At 54.1% G+C, this 24,330-nt stretch overlaps 1 protein-coding gene across 1 annotated transcript; it reads right to left on the bottom strand.

The window, feature by feature from the left end:
- Positions 1-1,538: 1,538 nt before the first annotated feature.
- Ip6k3 (inositol hexakisphosphate kinase 3) lies at positions 1,539-23,122 on the bottom strand. Its single transcript, XM_041635011.1, has 6 exons — positions 22,992-23,122; positions 14,029-14,371; positions 7,776-7,974; positions 6,617-6,792; positions 5,295-5,470; positions 1,539-3,085 (listed from the first exon to the last, which is right to left on the bottom strand). The coding sequence occupies exons 2-6, from the start codon at positions 14,225-14,227 to the stop codon at positions 2,666-2,668; spliced, it is 1,170 nt and encodes a 389-aa protein (XP_041490945.1). The 5' UTR covers positions 14,228-14,371; positions 22,992-23,122; the 3' UTR covers positions 1,539-2,665.
- Between the last annotated feature and the right edge of the window lie 1,208 nt (positions 23,123-24,330).

Genomic DNA, 24,330 nt, shown 5'->3' on the forward strand with positions numbered 1-24,330 from the left:
AGGGCTGGAGAAGCCATGAGGAACAAGGCAGTAAACAGCGCTCCAGGGCTTCTATTTGCTTCCTACCCCCAGGTTCCTGCTCTGCCTTCCTACAGTGACAGACTTGCAACCTGGCCGGGTAAACCAAGCAAACCCTGGCTTTCCTGGTGCTTCATCACAGCAGCAGAACCCCATAAGGCTGATCCTCTCTGTTAACCTCCTAGTCCTCTGCACCTTGCAAATTAGGCCTCAGCTTCACTGGCTGCTGTCTCATGTGGCTTAGGACATCGGTCGCAATGCTCCTTAAGTGCTCTGGTTCCTGGGTCAGTTCTGAGTAAATTCAGACGCCAAGGACAGACACATCTAACCTTTTCTCCTCTTTTTCTCTCTTCCTTCCCTGGTTGGGCCGGGCAGGCTTGGTCCACTAAGTTTTGAAGTCTGCAGAGCCAGGACGAGTTTCCAGACCACAACCACCACTCTGGATCCAGAAGCACTGCCTAAAACTAAACCCGGCTTTGTTCCTTTTTTTTTTAATCATAAACTGGTTTCACTGGGGCTGACTTTGAGAAGAACTGGGTCTGGGCCTTGAACAGACGCAGAGGAGGAGGAAGGGCACACTGTGAAACCACCCTTGGTAGGAGGAGGGTATTGTGTGGTGGTGGCCCAGGCCAGTCCCTCAGCTGAGAGAGGGTGACAGCTGCATGGGGAACCGTGGACTTGGCTGCTGTGGTACCAGAGAAAGCAACCTTCAGGGATTGGGTTTGTCACTGACAAATACTTCGTTTCAGGAAGTATCCATTTTCTTGCCAAGGGCATAGAGTTTGCAAATTAATGACATTGTTACCTTGGCCAAAATGTTAACTTGGAAACTGACCTGCTTTGAAATCCTCACCCTTTCCTTCCCTTTCCTTCCGAGGCAGACTCACTGGGTAGCCTTGGCTGGCCTGGAACTCACGCTGTAGACCAGGCTGGCTTTGACTTCACAGAGATCCTCTGCCTTCAGAGCGCTGGGATTGAGGGTGTGCACCACTGTGCAGCACCACTAAACAAGAGTTTTCTTGTCCATGCTACTCTTCCTCGGAGTGGATTCTGGAAAGATCACATTTATCATTAGAGCCTGACGGTGCCTTAATTCTGCTGCCCTCGAGGGTTTTGAAATTCAATGTCCCTTCTTTTGGGAGCCTGCTTGCAGGTGAATACAGTTTTGTTTTTTCTGAATCAGGGCGAAACTGATTTCTCATATAGGCGAAACTGGCCTGAAGCTCACTCTGTAGCCAAAGATGACCTTGGACGCCTGATCCTCCAGCCTCCTCTCCCCTGGGATTACAAGCACGCACCACCTGCCAGGCAGTGCAGTCTTGGGGACGGAACTCAGGGTCTCTCGGAATCTAGGCAAGCAGGCTTCCAACTTCAGCCCTCCTCCTCCCCGCCAAATATGAATATTTCATTAGTCCCACTGCTACCACATTTCCTGAGGGACCGGGGAAGCTGGTAAACTGTTCCTGCTGCACACTCCAGCTTCTCATAAATTGAAGTACCGGACAGCGCGCTGACCAGAATGAACAGAAAGGGTATTAGGCACACCAATAATCACTGGTGACCTCAGCAATTTTATTAACAAATTGATTTCCTTAATTGGGGAGCATAGCATTGCGGCGGGCTCCAGGGCATTGTAGTAAGTTTCAATGCTGCAGAAGAAGGACGTTGTCGTTGGACCTGTTTGCTCTGGTTTCCTCGCTTGCGCTGCTCTTGTAAACATCGCTCTGGGTTCCCCCTACCCACACCCAAAATAAATAAATAGAAATGGGGAATCCAGGCTATTGGCTCCTCTGTTGGTGTACTCTGCCTCCACTGGAAGCTGCGTTTCCAGGTCAGGCTCATCCTGTGATCACAGTGTGGCAGACTTGCTCATTCCATGCCCCCAGAAGTCTGTGGGGACACCTCCCCTCATGCCCCCCAGAAGTCTGTCTGGGCTCCTCCCCTCACATGCGGGGGGGGGGGTATCAGGGTCTGCCTGGGCCTATCCTTGTTCACCCATTCGTTATCACTGTTATTCTTGTTTGGAGCCCAGGGGCTCCTGCACGCAAGCTTCAGCCTCCTACTGAGCTACCCCACCACACCCCGGCCAGTGCTCTTGTCCATTCAGAACCTGAGTCCAAGGCAGGCAGGATGGACTAATGGGCTCACTTACTCCTGTCCCACCTATATCTCTTTGTAGGAGGTGGGAGGCATCAGCTGTGCCTGCCTGTGGCGTGGCCGAGCCCCACAAGCAGAATTTCCCTCAAGACTTCTTCCAGGAGATTGGTTTGGTTTTTTTCTCTCCCTCCTGGCTGTTGGGGACTGCAGCACGGCAACGGAAAAGCAAGCATTCTGGAATGCAGGCACCCTGCATTGCTGCAGTGCTGGCCTCTGACCCAGGCTACCCCGTCCTGTGCGCTGATGATGGTGGCACCTCTACTGTCTGCTCCAAGAGGAGCTGCACTGCAGAAGATGCCCGGTGAGGGGCGGATGCCTGCGGAGCAGATTCCTGTGGCAACTGCCAACGCTGTTTGCCATGCACAGAGATGCACAGAAGGTAGATATGGTCATTACAAAGACACCTACAAGGGATGGAGTTAGGCTACTCTAGCTTAGGTCCCTTTGCAATATCTGTAGCCCAGAAGATTCCAGGAAGTTCCAAGAACCTTCATTCTCCCTCTTGGAGATCCTGAAGAATCCCGATGAGGTTTTCAAGGCCAAAAATATAGCCAGGATCTGGTCCCTCGTGGGTGGTGTGCTCATTCCAGGAACCCTTGTACGTCGCGTGAGCGAAGTCAATCATTCGGACATCAACTTTGGCAGGGGCACCGGACGGGCTGCCTTGAGTGGTCTCCTGTCCGTCGTAGATTATGAGGAGGGAGCTGGAGTAGAAGCGGTAGGAACTCTGGCTCCGGATGACCGTGAGCAGAGCCTGCAGCCTGCGAAGGATGGGCTCCAGGAGCTCTGTGCGTAGGCGGGTTCCATCATGGAGGAACTGGGAAAGGGCTTGCCTGAACCCCTCCTCCGAGAGTTTCCTTCCGTAGTATTTGTCTTTGCAGAGAAAACTCTTCTTAGCAGTTTGATAAACCTTACATTGGAAGAGAGAGAGAGAGAGAGACTATGAAGGATTGTAAATGTTAATAATAATAATAAAAGCATGCCTTGGGGGCTGGGGATGTGGCTCAGCTGGTAGAGAGCTTGCCTAGCAGGACTAAATCCCCAGTACTGTATAAACTGGGTATGGTGGTGCAAGTCTATAAAACCACAATATAAAAGATGGAGGCAGGAGAATCAGGAGTTCAAGGTCACCCTCAGCCACTTAGTGAGTTCAAGGCCAACCTGTGCTAAAACAAATCAAAATTGCCCGTGGTCCAGTGGTGGTTTCACCACACGTTCCCGTAGTAGGTGAAGTGATTTCCGGGTGATTTGGGGAAGAGTGGTTGAGATGCATAAGAGACGGTCTTATGCATGTTCCAGTGCAGCATTTTAAAGTATTCTCTTTGTAGGTCTGGTCTCTCAACCCAAGGCCCAAAGATCCTTCACCCGCAGAGGTGACCCTCAGCGCACCGCTCCAAGGTTTGGATCGCCTTTCCTGTGAATTTCCGATGTCAACTTCCAAGTCGTGATTTAAATCTTGGCTTCCGGCAGTCTTCAATTCAGATATTAGCAAACCCAAGCTGGAAAGTTTCAGTAGGAGCCTGAAATCGGGCCAATGGACTTGGAGAGCCAGTTTGATTACGTTCTCTCTAATGAAGTTTGGGTCCTTTCTCACAGATTTTAAGCATTCAGGGGTGGCTCTTCCAAACCATCCAGGTGAATTGCTCAGAGGTAAAGAAATGGGCTAGACCAGGTGTGGGTGGGGCCTGCAGGCAGCCAGTTCTGCTGGGGGGCGGGGCTGGGAAGCAGAAAGAGGTCCACAGCCCGCCTCTGCAGACAACGGTTCTTTTCCACAGTCTCAGTTTCCTGCCCTTGCCACGTCTTGGCCATTAGAAGGGAGCAGATAGAAAAGATAAGCTGATGGGGACCCCATGGTGGCCACAGGCAGTCCTCAGACAGCTCAGGGGGCAGCAGAGACCGAGACAAAGCCTCAATAGCCAGCGGCCGCCTGTGCCTGTCTGAGGCCTGTCTTGTCTTCATGTTACATAATGTGGTTTTTTTGTTTGTTTTTAATCAGGAGGCTATAATAGGCTTTTGGGGAACCGGAGATTGGCTGCTAAATCAGCCTTAGTAAACACGTGGCAGGCGTCACTCTCTAGATAAATCAGGTCACTTGCAGAAGGTTGGAGGTCCGCAGAGAGACTCCATTTACTTCACAAATCATCCTCCTCTGTCCTCCGAGGACCGCATTCCCAGCCTTCCCAGGGACATCTGTGCAATGAATTTATGGACTCAACTTCCAGCTTCAAGGGGTGGCAGCTTCAATTAAGGAAAACGATAACGTTTGCCGTCAAAGCAGAGCCTGGTCTTGTACTGTATAGACACGCTGTCCGGGGTGGATTCCTGCCTCTCTCCCTGCAGTCCTGCTGCAGCCTCTTCAGTACAGAGGTGTGGGACCCAGGCAGTAAGGGGACAAGCCACGCCTGGGTTTGGTGGCTTCTGACCTTCCTTGGTTAACCTAACTGCGCAGCAGAAAGAAGCAGAAAGGCTGAACATAGATGAGAGACTAGCTAATGAGAATTCAAAAGAGCGAGTTCTGCACCCCACCCGAAGGGGACAGAACTCGGCTCTATTGCACATGTGGGTTCAGTGAGCCACCAGATGCATCTTCTCAGCTCTTCTCCAGCCCCTGCCCCCACGCTGTCATTGAAAGCCCCTCCCAATATGGGTAGGAGCCACAGGACCGTCACACAAAGTTTTAGCTGCCCCAAATGGTGAGGCTGAGTTTTGGACAATCTTCCATGGTGCTCTTTAAAAAACCAGCGTGTGGGCTGGGAATGCAAGGCAGTGGTAGAGTGCTTGCCTCCCCTGCCAAGCCTCTGGGTTCCATCCCAGCACCATAAAACAAAACAAAAATAACTTAACGCCTGTGTAATCTCAACACTGCAGAGGAGGAGGCAGGAGGACCAGGGGTTCAAGGTCAGCCCTGGCTACTTAAGGAGTGTGAAGCAACCTGGACTGAGATCCTATCTGAAAACAAAACACCACTGACACCCAGCATTTTAGCCTAAAAGGCTTCCTTGCTTGGAAAGTGCCCTAGAGCCTGGGCTCCGCAGGGAAGCAGAGGTGTGGTGGTGTACCCAGGCCTACCAGGATGCCAGCCTCCAACCCCTGCCAGTCAGCCCTCTGCATCGACCTACCTGCATGCCACAGATGCGCACGCCCAGGCAGGCTGAAGTACTCTGCGCACACTTCTTCATGTGACGGGCCTTCTTCTCCTCCGACGCGTCATCCCCATGCTGCCGGGTCCCCATCTTTAGATCCAGGATGCAGGGCTGCTTGTATTGTGATACCACGTTTTCCAGGAGCAAGAACCCTGGATGCACTAAGTCAAGGAGTGCCCCAGCAGGCCCGGGTCATCAGTCAGAGCACCTGAGGTTCCCGCTCGCCCCTCCCTCCTGTTTCCAGCTTTTCCCACGAGCCTGGCTATTAAGACTGTGAGATATTCACTGGCAGTCTGCTCTAATAAGTCCATTTATTTAGGGGGAGTTTATGAGAACCTTTTCCCATTTTGCTCTGGAGTTGAAATTTAAATGCAGGCATGCAATTCCTGGCAGGCCATGCCCAATTTACATTTTAGGACAGAAAATCACAGGGCTGAGACCTCCGGTCCGCTGAACGGGCCGGCACCTTCTGGGACAAGGGGGTTGATGTTCGCCTCGGAGGTAAGTTGCAGGAATATTAATTTCAGTGGAGTCATTATCCTTCAAAAGCTTCTTAGGGATTAGGGAGGCAGATGTGTCATAGTAAATACTGCAAGAGCAGCCGCTGTTTGCAGCAAGCACTGGGGTGTGTGTGCACACTTGTGTGTGGCTAAACTATGTATGTGTGTGTGCATGCGCACGTGTGTGTGTGGCTAACTGTGCGTGTGTGCACGTGTGTGTACATGTGTGTATGTGGCCGAACTGTGTGTGTGCATGCGTCTGTGTGTGCGTGCGTGTGGCTAAACTGTGTGTTATGCGCGTGTGTATGTGTGTGCGCGCGCGCGTGCGCATGGGGGAGAGTAGGAAAGGCCTGCCTCCCCTCAGGCCTCTCCATGGCTCTTGGGCTGCAGGTAGAAACAGAAGCGGCAGAATAGATGTTGGAGTGGGGTCGGGACACAGAGGTCTTCCTGTCCCTACCAAGCTAGCATCACACCTCCCCAGTAACCCTGCCCCATCTCTCCTGCTGAAGTGCCAGAGACACGCATGCCAGGGCCCAGCTTAGCCACTAGCTGGGTGTCCCCACTCTCTCTGAGTCTTCTTTTGAAGGGATCTGATTTCTTCTAGACCTTGGGCTTGTGGGTTCAAACCCTCAAATCATCCCACATCTGTTCCTCCCTCCCCACCCCACTTCTCTCCTTGTCCCTGTGTATGTTTGTGTGTGTGTGTGTGCTGTCTGTCTATCTGTTTCTGCCTCTCTGTCCTCCTCTGCTCATGCCTGTCCCAGGTATTGTATGCGGTTGCAAGAGTGGTAAGGATACGGTGCCGTTTGTCCTCTGGGTACTCAGAACACAGGCGGGTCAGGTGGGCTTGGTGACAGTGCAGTCCCCAAGGGTTAAAGCCCCTTCTTTCCACCTGGCTTCCATCCGCACTTTCCTCCTGTGGGGAGGCCTGCGTACTGAGGTGGCAGTCAGAGCTCAGAAGCACCTTGGCTGTGCTGTGGAGGGAAGCGTCTGAAGACAGCGGGGGCAGCAGGAGCCAGAGGCAGGAAGGATGCCTGTGGCTCACTGCTTGGCCTCTCTGGCATGGCCTCTGGCAAAGACCACCCAGACTGCTGCATGGGACTCTCTTACCAAGCCACCAGAGATGCCACAGGGTTCCGAAGACATCCCTGCCCAAACTGGGTGGGTACCTGACACCAGATCACACCAGGTACTCTTGGGAGCTTTTCTTAAGTGTGCTACCCGCAGAGAGTTAGAGCCATTTAGGTCCTCTCAGGGGACGAAGAATAGGGATGATGACGTCACCTGGAATCTCAAGGCTGGGGGGCTGGATTCATGCCCTGGTGCGCTGTTACATCCTTGAGACCTCAGAGTGCCGTACATAGTCCATACGCACAGAGTGAGAGCCCCCTCTGCCTTTCGGCCCCAGCTGTGATGCTGAGCCCAGAGCTTGATTAGATCTGCGGCTCCTTGGGGAAGAGGCTGTTGTCACTGTTTCTGCTCCCTTTGTTTCCATAAATGTCTAAAGCCCCCAGGGACCCTGGGAAAGGTTAACTGACATTAGCAGAGGCACCCAAGATCGCTCCAGAGTCCCTAGGTCCCTGGGGGCCTCTTTTGTCCCCTGGGACTCACTCTTCTTGTCTCTTCCCCTACAGTTGGCTAAAAAACCCGACTTTCGAGAGAAATTAGGCATACTTCCTCTCCATAAACTATTCCAAGGTTTCCGGTTGCATACTCCCCCCCCCCCCCCAGAGACCTGCGCAGTCTCAGCAAAGCAGGTATTTAATTAAACAAGCTCTGGACACAAGCCCTGCCTGTGTGTTGGTCCATGAGCTAGAACACGTGTCCACCCAACCCCCAAGAAAGGGTGGAAGAGACCCCCCTTTCTTTGCAACACTGGCTGTTCTAGACCAAGCCTTCATTTCAGTTTCTCATTTTCTTGACACCAACCCTCTGTCCCCTGCCCAGTGGCCCTCACCTTTCCTTAAGTGAGTGTGCCAGCTGAGCCAGGGGACGGGGGCTGCTCCCATTGCTGGCTGGCTGCTGAAGTGTCTGCCAGATGGCTACGGCTCTGGAATCTGGGGAGACCTGGAGAGGCTCCAAGTTCTCCTTCAGTGGGTTGGCGACCAGGCCAAGATGGCCTCTGCTGTCTCTCCGGAGGTGCACCGTAATGGTACCTACAGGACACAGGGCAGAGGAAAGAGCACACAGAGTCATGTGTTGTAAGTCAATGCTGTTGAGATTGGTGGCCCTGGGCCACGTCCTTCTCTCCCTAGCTCCTCTCTCAAGAGTCAAGACCAGGGTGGTTCTGCCTGCACCTGATCCCACCCTCCACCCCCTGGAGCTTGCAGAAAGTAGTCCGTGGGTGAGCTAGGATTGTCTCCTTTATCTCCTTCTTGTACTTGGCTACATTGTTCTAGAACTGGACTCCAGCCTGCACTCCTTTCCAGTCACCCCAGGCCAATCCATCCACCACCGCCAACCTGGGAGACCTCAGAGCTGGTCCTCCATGAAGGAGCCTCACTGCTCCCCACCTGCAGGGAGCGCCAATTAAGGGAAGCCTGCCCCCTCAGCCATCTCTTCTCGTTTGTCATCATCTAGCCAGCTTCTTCCAGGAAGCCTTCCTGAGGCAGCGGCTGGACTCAGGACTCTCCCCTCAGTCTTTTCCTCAGTCTTTTCCTCTGCCTTTTCCCCTGGTGCACAGCTGTCGTCTTTGGCTGTATACATCAGCCAGCGTATGGAGAACTGGGGTACGTGAGGTTCTTAGAGAAAACTCCAGAGTCTTTGAGGTCTCCCTAACATGAAGTTTCCATTTCTTGCCACCGCAGCCAGCAATCACAGCAGGAAAATCACTGGCTGTGCCGGCGAGAACCTCCCCAAAGCTTACCTACCACATATTCTGTATTGTCCTCAGACACTGGTGGGACAGAAAGCTATCTGTGCTGGGCACAGTCACAGGCAGTAGAGCCCGTGTCGCAGTGGAAGGGCCTGGCCTCCCTCTGTGGGGCTTGGCATCCAGCAGTACCTGGCTGTGCCCGGGTACCACACCACAGACTTAGCATCCAGCAGTACCTGGCTGTGCCCGAGTACCACACCACAGACTTAGCATCCAGCAGTACCTGGCTGTGCCCGGGTACCACACCACAGACTTAGCATCCAGCAGTACCTAGCCTTACCCTGGTACCACACCACAGACTTATCATCCAGCCTTACCCTGGTACCACACCACAGACTTAGCATCCAGCAGTACCTAGCCTTACCCTGGTACCACACCACAGACTTAGCATCCAGCCTTACCCTGGTACCACACCACAGACTTAGCCTCCTGTTCTTTGAGAACAGGGCACTGGTTGATCCTGTCCTCTGCTGTTTCTCTCTTTACCTACTTCTCAGCTTCTTCACCCCCTTGGTGCTGAGGAGCCGATCATGGGCAGTGCTCTGATGGCTTCCTGCACTCTCGTTCCCAGTTACTCGGGCCAGTGGTGCCCTGGCAGGGGTGGGAGGGTAAGAGAAGGAAGGTACTTGTTCAGCCAACTGTGCCCCTGCTCCATGTATCTGTGGGTGAGTCAGACACTGCTGTGTTCCAATAGGATTTCCTCTTCCTCCCTCTTGCCCTGCATGCCCGAGGGGCTACATTTTCAGGGTGCCCTCAAGCTTGCCTGAATTTCTGCAACTAGTCCCTCGTAAAAACTCTCTCGACCACGGTTTGTTTCCTACTGACAGAGATGGAGAGGAGGTGGGGTCGTGTTTCTTTGTGTTCAACATTTATTTTCTCCGCAGGCCCCTTGGTCACCTACCCAGTAGGAGTGGCTATTTTGCTGAGTAGGCAAGGGGGTGCCGCTGATCTTCCTGCCTGCATCCATGCCCAGCCCTTGGGGGCTGTTGTGGACCCTTGTTCCCAGGGTCACTCTGCAGCTCAGCATGTGACTCTCCAGAGTCCTCTACACTAGCCCAGTGGGCTCCCTGGGCCAATCCCGTCATCTCAGATGCCTAGTGGCCTAATTCTGCAGCCCAGGAGGGACATTCAGTTCTGTTAGACTCCTGAGAAATACTGCTTCTCCTCCACCCCTCCCAGGCCCCTGTATCCTTTAGACATCTCAGCCGCAGTAATAACGCTGTTGGCGTTTGCGTTTATCTGACGACGGTGTTCATCCTGAATCGTGCCTGTCATACTCATCCGTCCTGTGCCTGAGAGTGGCCAGCTGGGGACATTGCCTCATCTCACTTGTGACTTCTAAATGACAACACATCATAAGATGGTGCAGCAGGGCTCAGGGAGTCTGAGCCAAGGTCACACAGCCAGCGTGGGATGGAGTCACTGACCAGGTGGGCGCTGAAGAAGGAACGTGTTAGAACACATTGCCCAGGACTCCACGGAGTGACAGAGATAGTCAGGCTTTGTTCACCTACGCATGCACGAGGGACACTCCTGCTGTGTTCCCAGAAACACTGCTCTGGCCAGTCTCTTCTGTGGAACCTTCAGGGGAGCCCCATCATCACAGAGGGCATGAGTTTTGCATTTTCAGTCCTGGGTCCTTGGGCAGGAGGTTGCTGTGTTTGTTCCAGCGAGGAGAACCTTCCAGATCTCAACATGAAGCCTCTCTGACTAAAGCGCTAACGGCCCTGTGCCTGTCCTGGAGGGAGCTTGTGCCCTTCTAGCTGCGTAGTGGGTCCAGGGAGCCCCACTAGCCAAAAGCAGTGTCCTTTGGGGTCTCTTAAAGTTCATGCTCCCATCTGGCTTCCCCTGGCATTTTCTACTTGAGGGCCTATGGTGACATGCCTGCCAGAAAACACAGTTCTCCACGGCTTGTGCCCAAGAGGCCTCCCTAGAGAGACGAGAAATGTGACCTTCCCCTGACTGCTCCAGGCTTCATTCCTGTCTGATCTCATCGGTTCTGAGTGCCTGCATAAATGCCAGCGAGTGGAGGTGCAAAGAACCCCCAACTAATAAAATGCAAAAGTCATTTCCATTTCTCATATTGTCAGGGCCTCATGACGGGCACAGCGTTCCTGCCGCTCAGTCTTAGCCGCTGATGAACTCACGATTTGCTGTCTCCTAGCCCTGCCCCCCCCACTCTCCTCTCTCATCCAGCACAGCACTTCCCTGGAGCTGACCCCCTGAGGTCTCCCTTGTGAACTGTGCTGGGTTGCCTGCCCCTGACCCAGGGGAACCCAGCGTCTCTGGGGCTTGGGTTGTGTGCTCTACAGTCAGGGCTTAGACTCTGGGGTCCTGAGATCTGCTTCTGAGGCCCTACTAGAGCCTCAGGGCCTACCCCAGCTCTTCCCATGCACCTCAGCCTGAGGGTCTGCCAGCTGGGAGGACAGAGTGCTTGCTGCCATGATTGGCATGCCCAGAGCATCTCAGCGATTTCGGTTTGACCAAGCAGCTTCCTGAACCTTGGCAGATAGTGTATCATGTGTTTATTTTTAAGCTTATGAGAACATTCACCGCCACCATCTGTAATATGAATCTGGCCAAGCCCTCCGCCGACTGAGCCCGAGTGCCTGTCCTCACTCACCCAAGGCCCACAAAGCCGACTGAGCGGTGAGGGACACAGCCCCAAGATGGCAATGCTGCGAGCCTAGCTAAGGTCTACAGCGAACCACTGACACATGACACTTCCTTTTAGAATGGCACCCTAGCCAAAACTCTCCCTGGTGCCATGGTGGGGAAGGCATAGGATGGGCTCCATGGCGTGTTGCAGCCACTTCAGAAATGGCCCCTCTTCTCTGAGGAAGCTATTCCTAGGTGGGAGCAGAAGGTTATCTGTCCTACTGATAGGATATTCTGAGACAGACTGTCTCCTCCCTCCTGGGGACACTCCAGGTGGCTGAGTGGAGGGTGATGGAGCCAAGAACCCACCCTCGAGATCTAGACATCAGGGCTTCAAATCCCGGCCCAGCCTCTCACGGCTGCAGGCAAGCCGTCTCTCCCCATCCGTGTCTGCTTCTGAGAGTTGTGAGGTTTGTGTAAGCCGGGGTGTGGAAACCTCTTGCAATGGCCCAGGGTACTCATGATGGACTGACTGCCTCCACTGCTCTTATTGGTTAAAACCAGCCACCTCCATGCCTGGTCCCAGCTCTATTGCAGATACCCAAGAGTGAACCGAGTACCCTCCTGGGTTCCTCACATTGCCAGAGAGTGAGTCAGTATTTCTTCATCAAAGTCTGGCATTGGGGTGCCACCCTAGCCCTCTCTTAGGCCGGCTGGTAGTCATCCATTATCCTGGGAGTCAGGAGGTCCTCTGCTCCGGCTCACCCCCACTGTGTTTAGAAGCACCCCAAAGACAAGGCTGACCTAGATCTTGCGGTGTGGATTGTCATTAGCTATACCCTTTGACTCGAGGTGCGGGCAGCCCTTAGTGCGGGGTAGTCTGACCTCCAAGTTCCCAGCTTCGCAGGGGCGCGAGTGAAATGTATCCAGGAGAAAACAGCCTTTGATTGTGCGGTTTTGATCTTTTCCTGGACTAGTGCTACATGACACAGGCCCCTCAGGATGCCGGGAAGAGACTGTCACTCCCAGTCAGTTCCAGGGCGTACCACAAGCTAAGCTAGGGTGTGAGGTAGATTCTGTCTATTAAATGCATTTTCATTTACGGTCTTTTTAACTTACAATGATTATTTGGGGTTGTAACCTTTTTCTAACCAGGGAGCGTCTTGTAACTAGAGTTAGTACCCTAAATAGAAGAGCCCTCAGGAGGTGTCCCCAGGAAGCAGAGGTCTGGAATGGGTGTCTAGGACCTGGGATCACCCTGTCATCCCCACCAGAGTCATGGCAAGGTAGGGGCCCCTGAGGACCTGAACCGACTCCCCCTTTGCCTGTGGCAGCCCCCACAGTCCTTCTCAACGCCAGAGCTGTGCCAAGCAAGAGTGAAATGCTCCCGGCAGGAGTCCACCTCACACCAGGACCTGCTACCCTTTGCTATGTTGAGTTCAGTTACAGAGGGACAGACATTAATTCCAGTGGATTCTCTGACAAAATAAGCAGTGGCCTTGGGAAACTGTGGGAAAGGCCAGGGCAGGCAAGACAGGGGGCTCCAGAGGCAGCCCAATGTCCTCTTCTGTCTCCAGAGACCCAGTGTGAAACAAAGTTCAGAAGTCACAGCCAGGCCTGTGGTCTGGTCATGCCTAGCGGACTTTCCCATTCAGGTCCATGATGGCTATGATGCCTAGTCCTGACTCCTGACTGGGTCCTGCTCGGCAGGTCTGGAATGGAACCCAGGAGCCCTAATGAAGCCCATGTTTGGAAAGACTACTGCAGACGCATCCGGCCTTCCCATTTGTTCCGAACACCTGAATGCAATGGGTTTCTTTCTTTTCTGAGCCTTGAACTTGTTGCATAGCCAAGGGTAACCTTGAACTTCTGGTTCTCCTGCCTCCACCTCTTGAGAAAGACTACCACAGCTATACGCCACCACGTTCCAGTTGGTGCACTGCTGGGTATGGAGACCAGGTCTGCATGCGTATTAGGCAAGCACTTTTTGGCAGGTTGAGGCATGTCACTGGTCACTGGTCCCCACAGCAGGTTTCTGATGGCCTTATTTGTCATCACTGTCATCCTTGCAGGTACCATGAAAAAACTAAGACTCTTTAGAGGGTCTTGTCCTGGTGTGTTTGTTTGGGGTCACCTAGCCGTCAACTCTGCAGGACCTCATTTACCAACCCCCGAGTGGGGGACCAAACCCCTACCATTGGATCTGGGCAGGGGTATCAGACAAGGAAGCCAACAGGCACAGCCCTTCCCACAACTACCTTGTGCTTGGCTCCAGGACACGCACTGCCATGCTGCAGTTTCCCCAGCTGCACACACTGGAAGGCAGCCTGGCCTTTGCCCTGCCTGTATGGAGTGGGCATGCTGGACTCTAACCAAGTCATGTACCAGACTCTCCATGTCCGGTCTAGCCTGGGTGTCCAGAGGGAGGCCAAGGAGGCCTTACTTGGTCTTACGTTTAGCCACAGTCAAACATGTCACGCTCCCAAAGAGCAGAGTAGAATATGCCATAAGGACCCACTAGGACTGGGCATCCCTCCATACCATTCCCAATGCTTGGATGTGGAGTGACTTGACCTATCCCCAAAGTCATTAACACTCATGACCTTGGAGGAATTCTGAGACGTGCTAGCACAGGGACCCTGGCAGCCGAAAAGAGGACTGTTCTCATACAGCCCTTACACCCCATGCCCACTGACAGCAGCTATGAGTGCCGCCGAGCCTGGACCCCACCACTCACCTTTGTACTGCGGGGTGAAACACCTCATGGCCAGGGGCAGGGACTCGTAGAACTTCTGCTCTTGGGAGTTAAGGGGCTTGCAGACTGTGTGTGCATCGTACTGCAGCATGCTCAGGTGGCCACCAACCTGGTGCAGGAAGGGCTCCAACGGCACACATACCCCATCGCTCCCCGTGTTGGTGCTGTGCAGCACCACCATGGCACCGGCACCGCCAAGTCTGCCCACAGAGGCAAGAGACAGAAGCTGCTGCCACCACCAGGTGGGCTGTCCGTGGTCCCTGGCTTTCTGTCTCGCGGCCTTTACTGCTGTCCCAGTAGAGGTGATTCCTGACAGGCCACTTTTCTGGCAAAAAAAAAAAAAAAAAAAGGAAACAGAAATTATATGGAGAAGGGGGTGTGATGGGTGTGTCACCCATGAGCCCTAAAATAAGATGGCTCATAGGCGTGTATTGCTCCTGAAATAATCTGTCACGAGAAACTGTGGTCTGATTCCACAGATTGAGACTGAGAGGGAGACTTTAACCACCTTGTGCCCTTTGAATTTAAATATTAAAACTATCAGACAACCCACACAAATACGAGTTTCCAGGCTCAGGGTCTAGTCCTGACTTGAAGCATCCATCTCTGCGCAGGCGGGGGTGCCCACCCCAACAGGATTGCTTTATTTCTCTAGAGCAGCGCTATGCTCCAGCGATTTGTGTTCTCTTTATGATTGACACACACAGCTGACTGCTGTGTGACCTTGGGCAGGTTACCAAGCCCTCTGGGCCTCAGTTTCTCTGTGCGGCAGGACAGGAGGTAGTGTCGGGGCAGGATTAAGACAAGGACACAGGCAGGTCCCTGAGCCCAGCGCCACCATCTTCTTTGTGTTCCCTAAGTTGGACTTGCCTCACCTGGAACTCTGGAAAACCAGTTTCTAAAGTAATTCTGACTTTGTCTCGGAAGAGTGCCAAAGAGACGGTGAGGGGTGGCTCTTCTGTGGAGTGTTTGTCCCCTCTGAGAGGACATTCCCACAGCAGGGCCCTCTCCACAAGTTATTAATACCTTTCTCCCTTTGCTGGACTCCTGGCTACCATGCGACTGGGCAGTACTGGGCATCATTAACCCTCTAATTGACCTTCACTCCAGGCCCCGGGCATGGCTGGCTGGCTCTGCACACGGCTCTGCCTAGCACTTTGTTCAGGACCTAAGCTTAGAGAGGCTCGCCAAGCGCCCGGACTGCCAGCATGCCACAGGATGGAAAGTCCAAGTCGGCTATCCCCGTCCCCGCACAGGCTCCCCTTCCCTGCCCGTGTCCTCCAGCACACAGTCCCCGCACAGGCTCCCCTTCCCTGCCCGTGTCCTCCAGCACACAGTCACACACAGGCTCCCCTTCCCTGCCCGTGTCCTCCAGCACACAGTCCCCGCACAGGCTCCCCTTCTCTGCCCATGTCCTCCAGGACACAGTGGATTCCTGTTGGAGGGGGAAGGGACGTAGGCTCTGCCTGGCACCTGTACATTTGCTTAGGATGTTGGGGTGGCAGGTGAGGCAATCGGGGAGGTAAGGGCAAAGGCCTAAAGCAAGGGACTGGTCCAGGAACTCCAGATAGAGAGAGACCTCTGGTGTGTGTCAGGGGAGCCTTTTAGGACCCTAGAGAACCTTGGGATGTATGTGGACAGATGAGGGAAGGCCACAAACCACACGGGCTAAGGTAATACAGTTCCCCTAACTTGCACGTCAGCCTGTGGTGACTCACCTGTCCCCAGGCAGTGGCACCTGGAGTAACTATAGGTACAGCTGTAGAGTTCATTTATAGCCCCTCCCGGAAGGAGGCTGAGTGCCTGTCTCACACTCGTCTCCCTGGGGCCAAGCGTGGCTCTCAGATGCCAGTTCAAGCCTGCCAACACACGCTGCCTAGTTCCGTGTCCTTCCTCACTCTGCCACACACATAGCCCTTGCTGTGTGTCACGTAACATTTGGGGTATTTTAATTGAATTGTTTAAACCTCACAACCACTCTACGAGGTAATTGGTGCTACCAGCCCACTTTCCAGCTGAGGAAACTGAGGCACAGAGAGGTCAAGAGGCTTTCCCGTGTGTACCAGTTGGTGTGAGAAAAGCAGGGATTTGAACCAAGGCCTGGGAGCCCAGCCTGTGCTCACCGGCTCCCAGCTCGCTTGAGGCCAGAACTGTTAGCATCAGATGCTCTTTTCTGCTTTAAAAGTCAGGAAACTGAGGCGCAAAGAGGCTGGGACTTGGCCAGAGCCACCTGTAAGACAGGTGTTTCTGGGACAAGCTTGACTGTCCCCCAAACCTAGACGGTCCCTGCACCTCAGTGGGCAAATGTGCCTGTCCTGGTGGGGTGGTTGAACCACTCCCCCTCTGTAGGGGGGTGTCTCTGTCAATAGAGACTTCCCTGCCTCAGCCTGCCGCTCCTTCCTGTCCTCCCAGAGTTGAGACACTCAGGCCTGGCTACACCTTCTCTGGGAGTAGGAAGGTCCCTGCACTCTGGGGCAGAGCCTTGGCCCTGCGTCTGGGGTTTAGGGCAGTGATAGTCTCCTCAAAGCCAGTCTGTCTTTGAGAACACTGCACTTGACGGCCAGGTAAAGTGAGGGACTTGCTGTTGCAGGCCTTAGATTTTAGGTCAAGAAACTTCTCAAGGTTGCTCTGTTCCTGGGTCGTGCAGTCTACAGTTCTGAGGCAGCTGGGGAGAATGGCAGAAGAGCAGGGGTCAGCTGCAGAGTGGGCTCTGCCCCTCGGAGGCGGGCCCTTGTATTCCCAAGGAGTCTGAAGTTTTTCCTTTTGTATGTGGCCTGCAGCCCTGTGGGTCTGCAGTGGAGGTGGCCTCATTTTCCCACATCTTTCCTGAAGTCCCTGATGACTAGCTGTAACTGCCTGGGCCTTACATCTAGGCCCATAGGCCTCTTCTTCCTGTGATCCGTCATGACACCGCCAGCACACGGGCACATGCACACACACACGCACACACACACACGCTCACTGAGGCTGAGAATGAGCAGGTAATAGACACGAGTGTGTTTTACTGCCCACTGCCATGGCCTTGTCACGAGGTTCAGAGGACGGAGCCTGCAAGACTCTGTGGAGTCTCCACGTGGGCATCAGCACGAGTGACTCCCCAGATGACTGAGTTAGCTGGGATGCAAGGAAGTCAAGAAGGCTGCCTGAGGGGACACCCCCCTTCTGACACACCTTCAGGAGACCCTTAGCTGTCTGGAAAGAGACGGTTTCTCTAGTCCACACTTCTTTCTGAAGCCCCACAGTCCCCATTCCTCGCCTTTTTCTTCTCCTGAGCCCTTCGGAAGACCAGAAAGGCAAGGATACAAGAGCAGATAGGAGTTGTGGAGACAACCCCAGCGAGAAGAGGTGCAGCTATGAGCTGCCCCTCGCCCCAGAGGTGGACAGGTGGCCCTGCCGCTGTCCCTCTGGCCGGGTCATGTCCTGGAGGAAGCAGCACTGGGCCCCACTCCAGCAGCCTCAGGGCTAACTTGGGCCTCTAGGGTGTGGCTGCGAGGCCGGTAGTGAGTAAGGCCATGGCTGGCCACATGAGGACAAGCCCTTCCCTGCAGCCCTATGAGGCTGAACGGCAGCCAGCCTGCCTCTGCTGGGTTGGGGACACTCCCTGTTCTGAGGGTGGCGACAGCAGGGCTCCATTGGCAGTGAGGACCCCAGGACTCCCCAAGGCCCTCCCCACCAGGCCACCCCAGCATGCGTAGGTCTCGGGGAGCCTGGCATTTCCCAAGCATGCATAAACACTATAATTACCAGTGAACAAATTCATTTAAAGGCGTTTATCGGATTCCTAGAGGTTTTTGCCTTCATTTGTTTTCTCAATCAACAGATACTAGCGGTCTAATGAGTGCTACGTGGTTACTGGTAGGGGAGAATTACGATGAAAAATGAACGCTTTCGGCTGGAGGTGGGGAGTATAGCTCAGGAATGACAGAGAGCATAACGCACGAGGACCTGGGTTCGAGTTCCAGCACCACAAATAGACACTGTTCTCTCACATGGAAAGGAGGTCGACCTGAAAGTGCATGGTGGTGGGGGCCACAAGGGTGGCGTGGATCAGGGCCGCCACATGCACACCTTGAATAGCACAACGAATCCTATTTATTTGTATAGTTAACGGGAGTCCTTATGGAAGGGCTAAGGGGGCTTCTGCATTGGGCTGAGAGAGGCATAAGTTGGGGTGTCCAAGAAGTGACCAGGAGCAGAGGAGAGGTTTGGCTTAGCCTTGAGGAGCTTGACGAGGACCTGCTGAGGGGGTGCTTGTGAAAGGAGAGAGAGACAGGGCAGGAGTGGGCAACAGGAGGGGAGGGCAGGAGTGGATAGGAGAGGGCAGGAGTGGGCGACTGGAGGGGAAGGCAGGGGAGGGCAGGAGTGGACAGGAGAGGGCAGGAGTGGGCGACTGGAGGGGAGGGCAGGGGAGGGCAGGAGAGGGCAGGAGAGGGCAACTGGAGGGGAGGGCAGGAGGAGAGGGCGACTGGAGGGGAGGGCAGGAGTGGGCGACTGGAGGGGAGGGCAGGGGAGGGCAGGAGTGGACAGGAGAGGGCAGGAGTGGGCGACTGGAGGGGAGGGCAGGGGAGGGCAGGAGTGGGTGCCTGGAGGAGAGGGATGCTAGGCCGGGCTTATGGCTGCCTGAATGGTCAATGGAAGGGGCTGAAGAGGGGGAGTCTGGCCTTGTCTGCTGGGGGGCAATGACTTGTAATCCCAGCCCCAGGGAAGCAGAGGCAGGAGGGTCCCTGGGATGTTCTGGCCAGCCAGACTAGTCAAACTGGAGAGATGCAGGCTTAGTGCGAGAGCCCGTTTCAAAAAATAAGGTGGCTGCCAGGCATGGTGGCCTTTAGTCCCAGCACTCAGGAGGTGGATCTCTGGGCGTTCAAGGCCAGCCTGGTCTACAGAGTGAGTTCCAGGACAGCCAGTGCTATAGGCAGAGCCTGTCTCAAAATGAAGAAATAGGAACTCTAGGGATGGCTCAGTAGCTAGGAGCACTTGCTGCTCTTGTAGAGGACCCAGGCTCCCAGCACCTACATGGTGGCAACAGCCATCTATAACTCTACTTCTGGGATCCGATGACCTAACTAAACTCTGCTGGTGCCAGGCACACACATGTAGCAGGCAAAACCTTCGTATTCACAATTTTAAAAAATGAAAAATAAAGTACAGAGGTGATTAAGATACCTGATATCACCCCCTGGCCTCCATGTGTGCACATACACACCCATACACACACAAGTGCACAAATCACATACATACACATGTGTGCTTTCACACACATACACACACGCTTGCTGGGCCTTAGTTCAACCTGGGAAGGGGACAGTCCCACTCAGATTATGGAGGTACTGAAGCCTGCATAGAGACCACATCCTAAAAAATAAAACCTCAGGTGTGGGGGAAGGGCCCTCTGTGAAGGACATTATTAAGAAAGAGACTGCAGTTGGGCTCAGCAGGCCACACAATTCAAAAGCCAAGTGGTCTATGGTCTGCCCTCTGTCTCCAAAGCTCTAACATACATTTCACAGGCCTCTCCGAGCAGGCGTTTCGGGACAAGTACCATTCAATGCCCTTGTGATGCCTGAGGGAACATCTTTTTAATCTATTAGAGATGAGAGGTCCCGAAACCCATTTGAAACCGCTTAGGTGGTAATGGGCAGGAGAGTTTCAGAGCTCCCCACGTGGCTGAGGGCCGTGCATTATCTGGGCCCATCCAGGCCAGGAAGGCCGAGGCTTATGTTTCCAGAAGGGGAATTAATGGCGTTTGCAAGTCCATTCTGAAACAACTCAGGGGCCCTAGGCCTGTGCATCATCCCCTTCCTGGCTCCCTGACTGGGTGGGATCAATTCAGAGAGCGCTCTGGGGAGCTGCACACGTCAGCTTCCAGGTTGTGACTGAAACATGTCCGCAGAGAACCGTTTCCCAGGAAGGCAGGATTTCCGGGCTCTCGGGGCCATGCGCCCCATCCTTCAGCCCCGGAAACTTATTTCCACACCAATTTCATTCTCTGAGAGGGGATTTCCCCCTCTTTTCCTCTTAACGTTTAAAATCTCCCAACATTCCTTCAGCTTGAGAGCCGAATACAATTTTAATACCGTGATTATTGGTTCGGAAGCCCTTCAGCCTCTGACAAACGGTTCTCAGCAGCTCCTGCAATGTTCTGAGCTGGCTTCTGAGACAGCAGGAGGCAGGCGAGGCTGGGGCACTCTCTCCCTCACCAGTCCCCTCCCACAGGCTTTGCTGCCCCAGCGCTAACCCTGGACACTGTTAGCTAAAACCCAGGGCATGTCTCCAGCCCCCAGCCCCTTCCTCAGACCTGGCGCCTTTCTCCACATAACAGGATCTGTTCTGGGCTGGGGCAAGAGGTCTGTGTGCTGGAGATAGGGTTTGCCTGCAGCTAGCATGACATTGTGTGGTGGAGACAGCAACAGATCCTGTTCTGCTGGTATTTGGGTTTGGTTCTGTCTTTGAGGCGGGGTCTCTGGTCCAGGCTAGCTTTGAATTCATGGTCTTCCTGCTTTCACTTCATGCTCATGCTTTTGAGACAAGTATCGTTCAATGCCCTTTTGATGCCGGAGGCAGCATCTTCTCAATCCATTAGAGATGAGAGGACCCGAAACCCATTTGAAACCCGTTGGGTGGTAATGGGCAGTGGAGTTTCAGAGTGATGGGATTGCAGGGGGTGCTACCATGCCCGATTTATGCCATGCTGGGGACTGGACCCTGGGCTTTGTGAATACCAGACAAGCACATTTCCCAGTCTCCAGCAACAGCTGTAAAGGTCAGAGCACAAGAATCAGGCAGAGCGTGTGTGTGCGTGTGTTTGCATGCGTGTGCTGCATGTGCGGTGTAGTTGTGTTCCTTCCTACCTGCTCTGTCCCTCTCTGGAGGGACTCTTAGGGAGACCTGCGAGCACACCTTGCAAGTCCCCAGCAGAGGGCAGCAGCATCTATGCCGATGCCAGGAATGCCCAGAGAGGGATTAATGCTGTCTGAAAACTAAAACCAGCACCCTGTCTACATCCAACAACCAGCAGGCATAAACTTGGGACATCCTGAGTTTGTCTGGACCTGTCCCCAAGTTCATCGGTTACAGCTGAAGTTCCCCTGCCCCACTGGGAATGTCTTTTAAAAGCTCCGACGTCATCTAGACTGGGTTCTGTCTCCTCTTATGGCCTCCGCTGCTACTTCTCTAGGGCCAGGGGCCAACAGAGGCTGAGAAATGGCTATGCACAATGCAGGCGGACACAACACCTAATGCCGTCCCAATCTTCACGCCTCCTCCTCCACCAGCCTGCAGGTTCCCTTCCTTAACAACCAATGTTCATAAAGTTTATTGCTGTTCCCAGCGGCAGCTAGCGAACAAGACAGCAGCCATAAGGGCTTTTCTGCCTGGGAAGGATTTATTTAAGTGCCCTGCTCAAAGCAGGAGGGGCTACTGCTGGCCTCAGAATGCAGCCAAGAAGAGGACAGAGGATACAAGGAGCAGAGAAGGGTTTTTCTCAGGTTCCTGATAGAGTACGGTGGGGTCTGAGTGCAAGAAACCCCCATAGGAGGGACTCCTACCTCAGACCCCCTCATCTGTACCAAGAATGGTCTGCCCCAGCCATGTCCTTTCTGTCCCATGGCCAACAGTACCTTCAGGTGTGTGTGTGTGTGTGTGTGTGTGTGTGTGTGAATCAGAGGGTGCAGAGCCTCTGCAGATCAAGAGGAATTTACAGGCGTGATCAGCGCTTGACATTGGCGGGACCATGATACTGGGCTCCGTCAGGGCCTAGTGAGGTGTGTTAGGTAGGGAAGAGGCCTGTGCTGCCCATGAGTGACTTCAGATCCCTTTAGTGTTAATTGCTGTTTGTGAGGTAAGTGGGACAAGACTCCGAACAAGCGTGCAGAGCCAGGCGCGGGCGCGCGAGAGTGGCTGGCAGATTCCTCTGAGTTTTCCCATTGTATCTTTCATGAGGAAAAATTACAAAACTGGTAGCTTAAAAAAACATAGCTAAGCTAGGCATGACAGCGCGCGCACACACCTGTGGTCCCCTAGCTTGGGATGCGGAGGAGCATCTGGAATTCAGGGCTAGACTTGTCTACATGCTAAGTTCAAAGCCAGCCTAGGTGACAGGAGACCCTACTTCAAAGGGATGGGACTGGATACCCCCTCCCATAACTCCATGTATGATCCTGAGATCATAGGGCTGGCTCAGGTTCAGGTCTTGGGGTCCCTAAAGAGCCTGCAGGAACTATGGAGATGGGGTCCCCAAGATTCCACCCTCGTCTACAGTAGCAGACGTCTCCAGCCTTGGCAGTGATGTGGCTCCGTCTCCCACGAACATCTCTCAGTGGTACCACCACCACTACCTACGCTTCTGCTGGGTGTCCCTGCCCCCACGCACTGATGTCACCCAGCCCCATGGCCTCACCCAGGAAATAAGGTGGGGCAGATGGGACAGGACATGCTGATCCCTGTCTCAAAAGAGGGACTTTCCTGGACGTGTGCCTCTAGGAAGGTTTAACCTGGTGTAGAGGAAAGTGGCTAGCTCCAGCCCTTCACCTGTAACCCACGGCCACCACTGCAGACCTGGCTTGCCCATTTGTGGGCCAGGGGGAGCATAGTAGTGCACCCCAAAATAGGGAGAGAGGATTATGCTAGGGAGATGGGAAGATCGTCTCCTGTCCAATCATTGCTTGTCCCAGCCTCTACCACCCCAGCACAGACACACACACATGCACACACACACACACACACACGCACGCACACGCACGAGTGCGCGCGCACGCATGCACGTGCACACACCCAAGCACAATTCAAGCCACCAGCACTTCCAACAGGCCTATATCCCCTGGTGATCCCAGCCAGCCTGTAGGGAGGCTACCCTATAACAGGAACAGGCCTGTGGCCTTGGCACCTTCCTGTCCACCACCAAGTGCTCAGCAAGCTGGTACTTCCCCGCCCTTCAAGGCAGCACTCACCGGAGCCTCCTTCGGGGGTATTGGGTACTCAGTAGGGACACTCGCTTCTCAGTGCCCTCCTCTGTCTACAAGCGTGGGACAAAGGCCTGACCCAGCTCAGTACTCTGCACTGGAGTCCGGGTGGAGCTTTCTGCCCAAGAGAACTAGACTGCCAGTGGCCTGGGTAGGGGAGGCCACCTGATCTCCTGGGGCTGGTATGCCCAGCTGTCAGCTGGGTGTCCGCAGCTCTGGAGCAGGGCCAGGGGTCTGGGAGGGAGGAAAAAAGGCTGGTGTGGGGGAGGCAGACTAGGAAGAGGGGGAAAGAAGAGGTGGGAGGTTGGGAGAAGGAAGTAGGGAGAGAATTTAGCTTGAAGAGAGACTGGCTCTAAGCACAAGGCACTAATCACTACTGGGCCCCTGATTACTTATTAAAAACATTTGAATATAAATGCATATATATGCATATGTATATATACACATATGTGTGCATGTGTGAGGACACACACACGACATGACACGCCTCTGGTGGGTAGAGTGAAACTTGGGTTTCAGGGATGGAAGGAACTCCCGTGTCAGGCAGGGCAGCAGGTGCCTTTCCCCACTGAGCCATCTCACTTGCCCTTTACTTGTTCTATGCTGACGTAGAACCCAGGGTCCCATACACAGTTCACTTGCAGCCCTACTGAGTGCTTGTAGACCCGCTGCCCTGCTGAATGCTTGCAACCCTGCTGAACGCCTGCAACCCTGCTGAGCGCTTGCAGACCTTGTGTGCTTGCAGCCCTACTGCATGCTTTGTAGCTCTACTGCGTGCTTGCAACCCAACTTTCTTTGTTTCATTTTCTATACCTGTTCAGAATGACGGACAAGACTGGGCTAGACCACATCCTCTCTTCCGCCTGGCTCCCCTGCTCCCACCCACTCCCAGCCACCTCCCAGTAGGTGGCCTCTAGCTGTGGCTGCTCAGAGAGCTCAGTCCCAGAGTGAAGCCATCTATCCCTCAGCCTATCAGCATGCAATTGCCTGTCAGCACTAGTGGACATGCCATGGTACTAGGCTCTCTGCTGGGCTGCTCAGGTCCTGACAGACAAGCCTGGCAGAACAGAGGCTGGGGACACAAAGGGACAACAATTCCAGAAAGGGACACTTGGGTGGGGAGAGAGGGCCGCTCACCCAACCCAAGGGGGGCCAAGAGCAGACCATCTGACTGAAGGAGAAAAGGGGCAATGGGAAGAGGAGGGGAGAGGATGGCTGTGGCTGAGGGAGGACTGAGGGGACTGAGGGCCTAGCCAGGGCAGGGTGGGCAGCAGGGGGATGCCAAGGTGACCGGAAGTGATGGCAGCTGGACAGGAGCAGACCTCAG

The sequence above is a fragment of the Microtus oregoni genome, unplaced genomic scaffold (assembly GCF_018167655.1).
Source record: "Microtus oregoni isolate MIOR12 unplaced genomic scaffold, Mior012 000046F_ref0000063, whole genome shotgun sequence".
NCBI lineage: Eukaryota > Metazoa > Chordata > Mammalia > Rodentia > Cricetidae > Microtus > Microtus oregoni.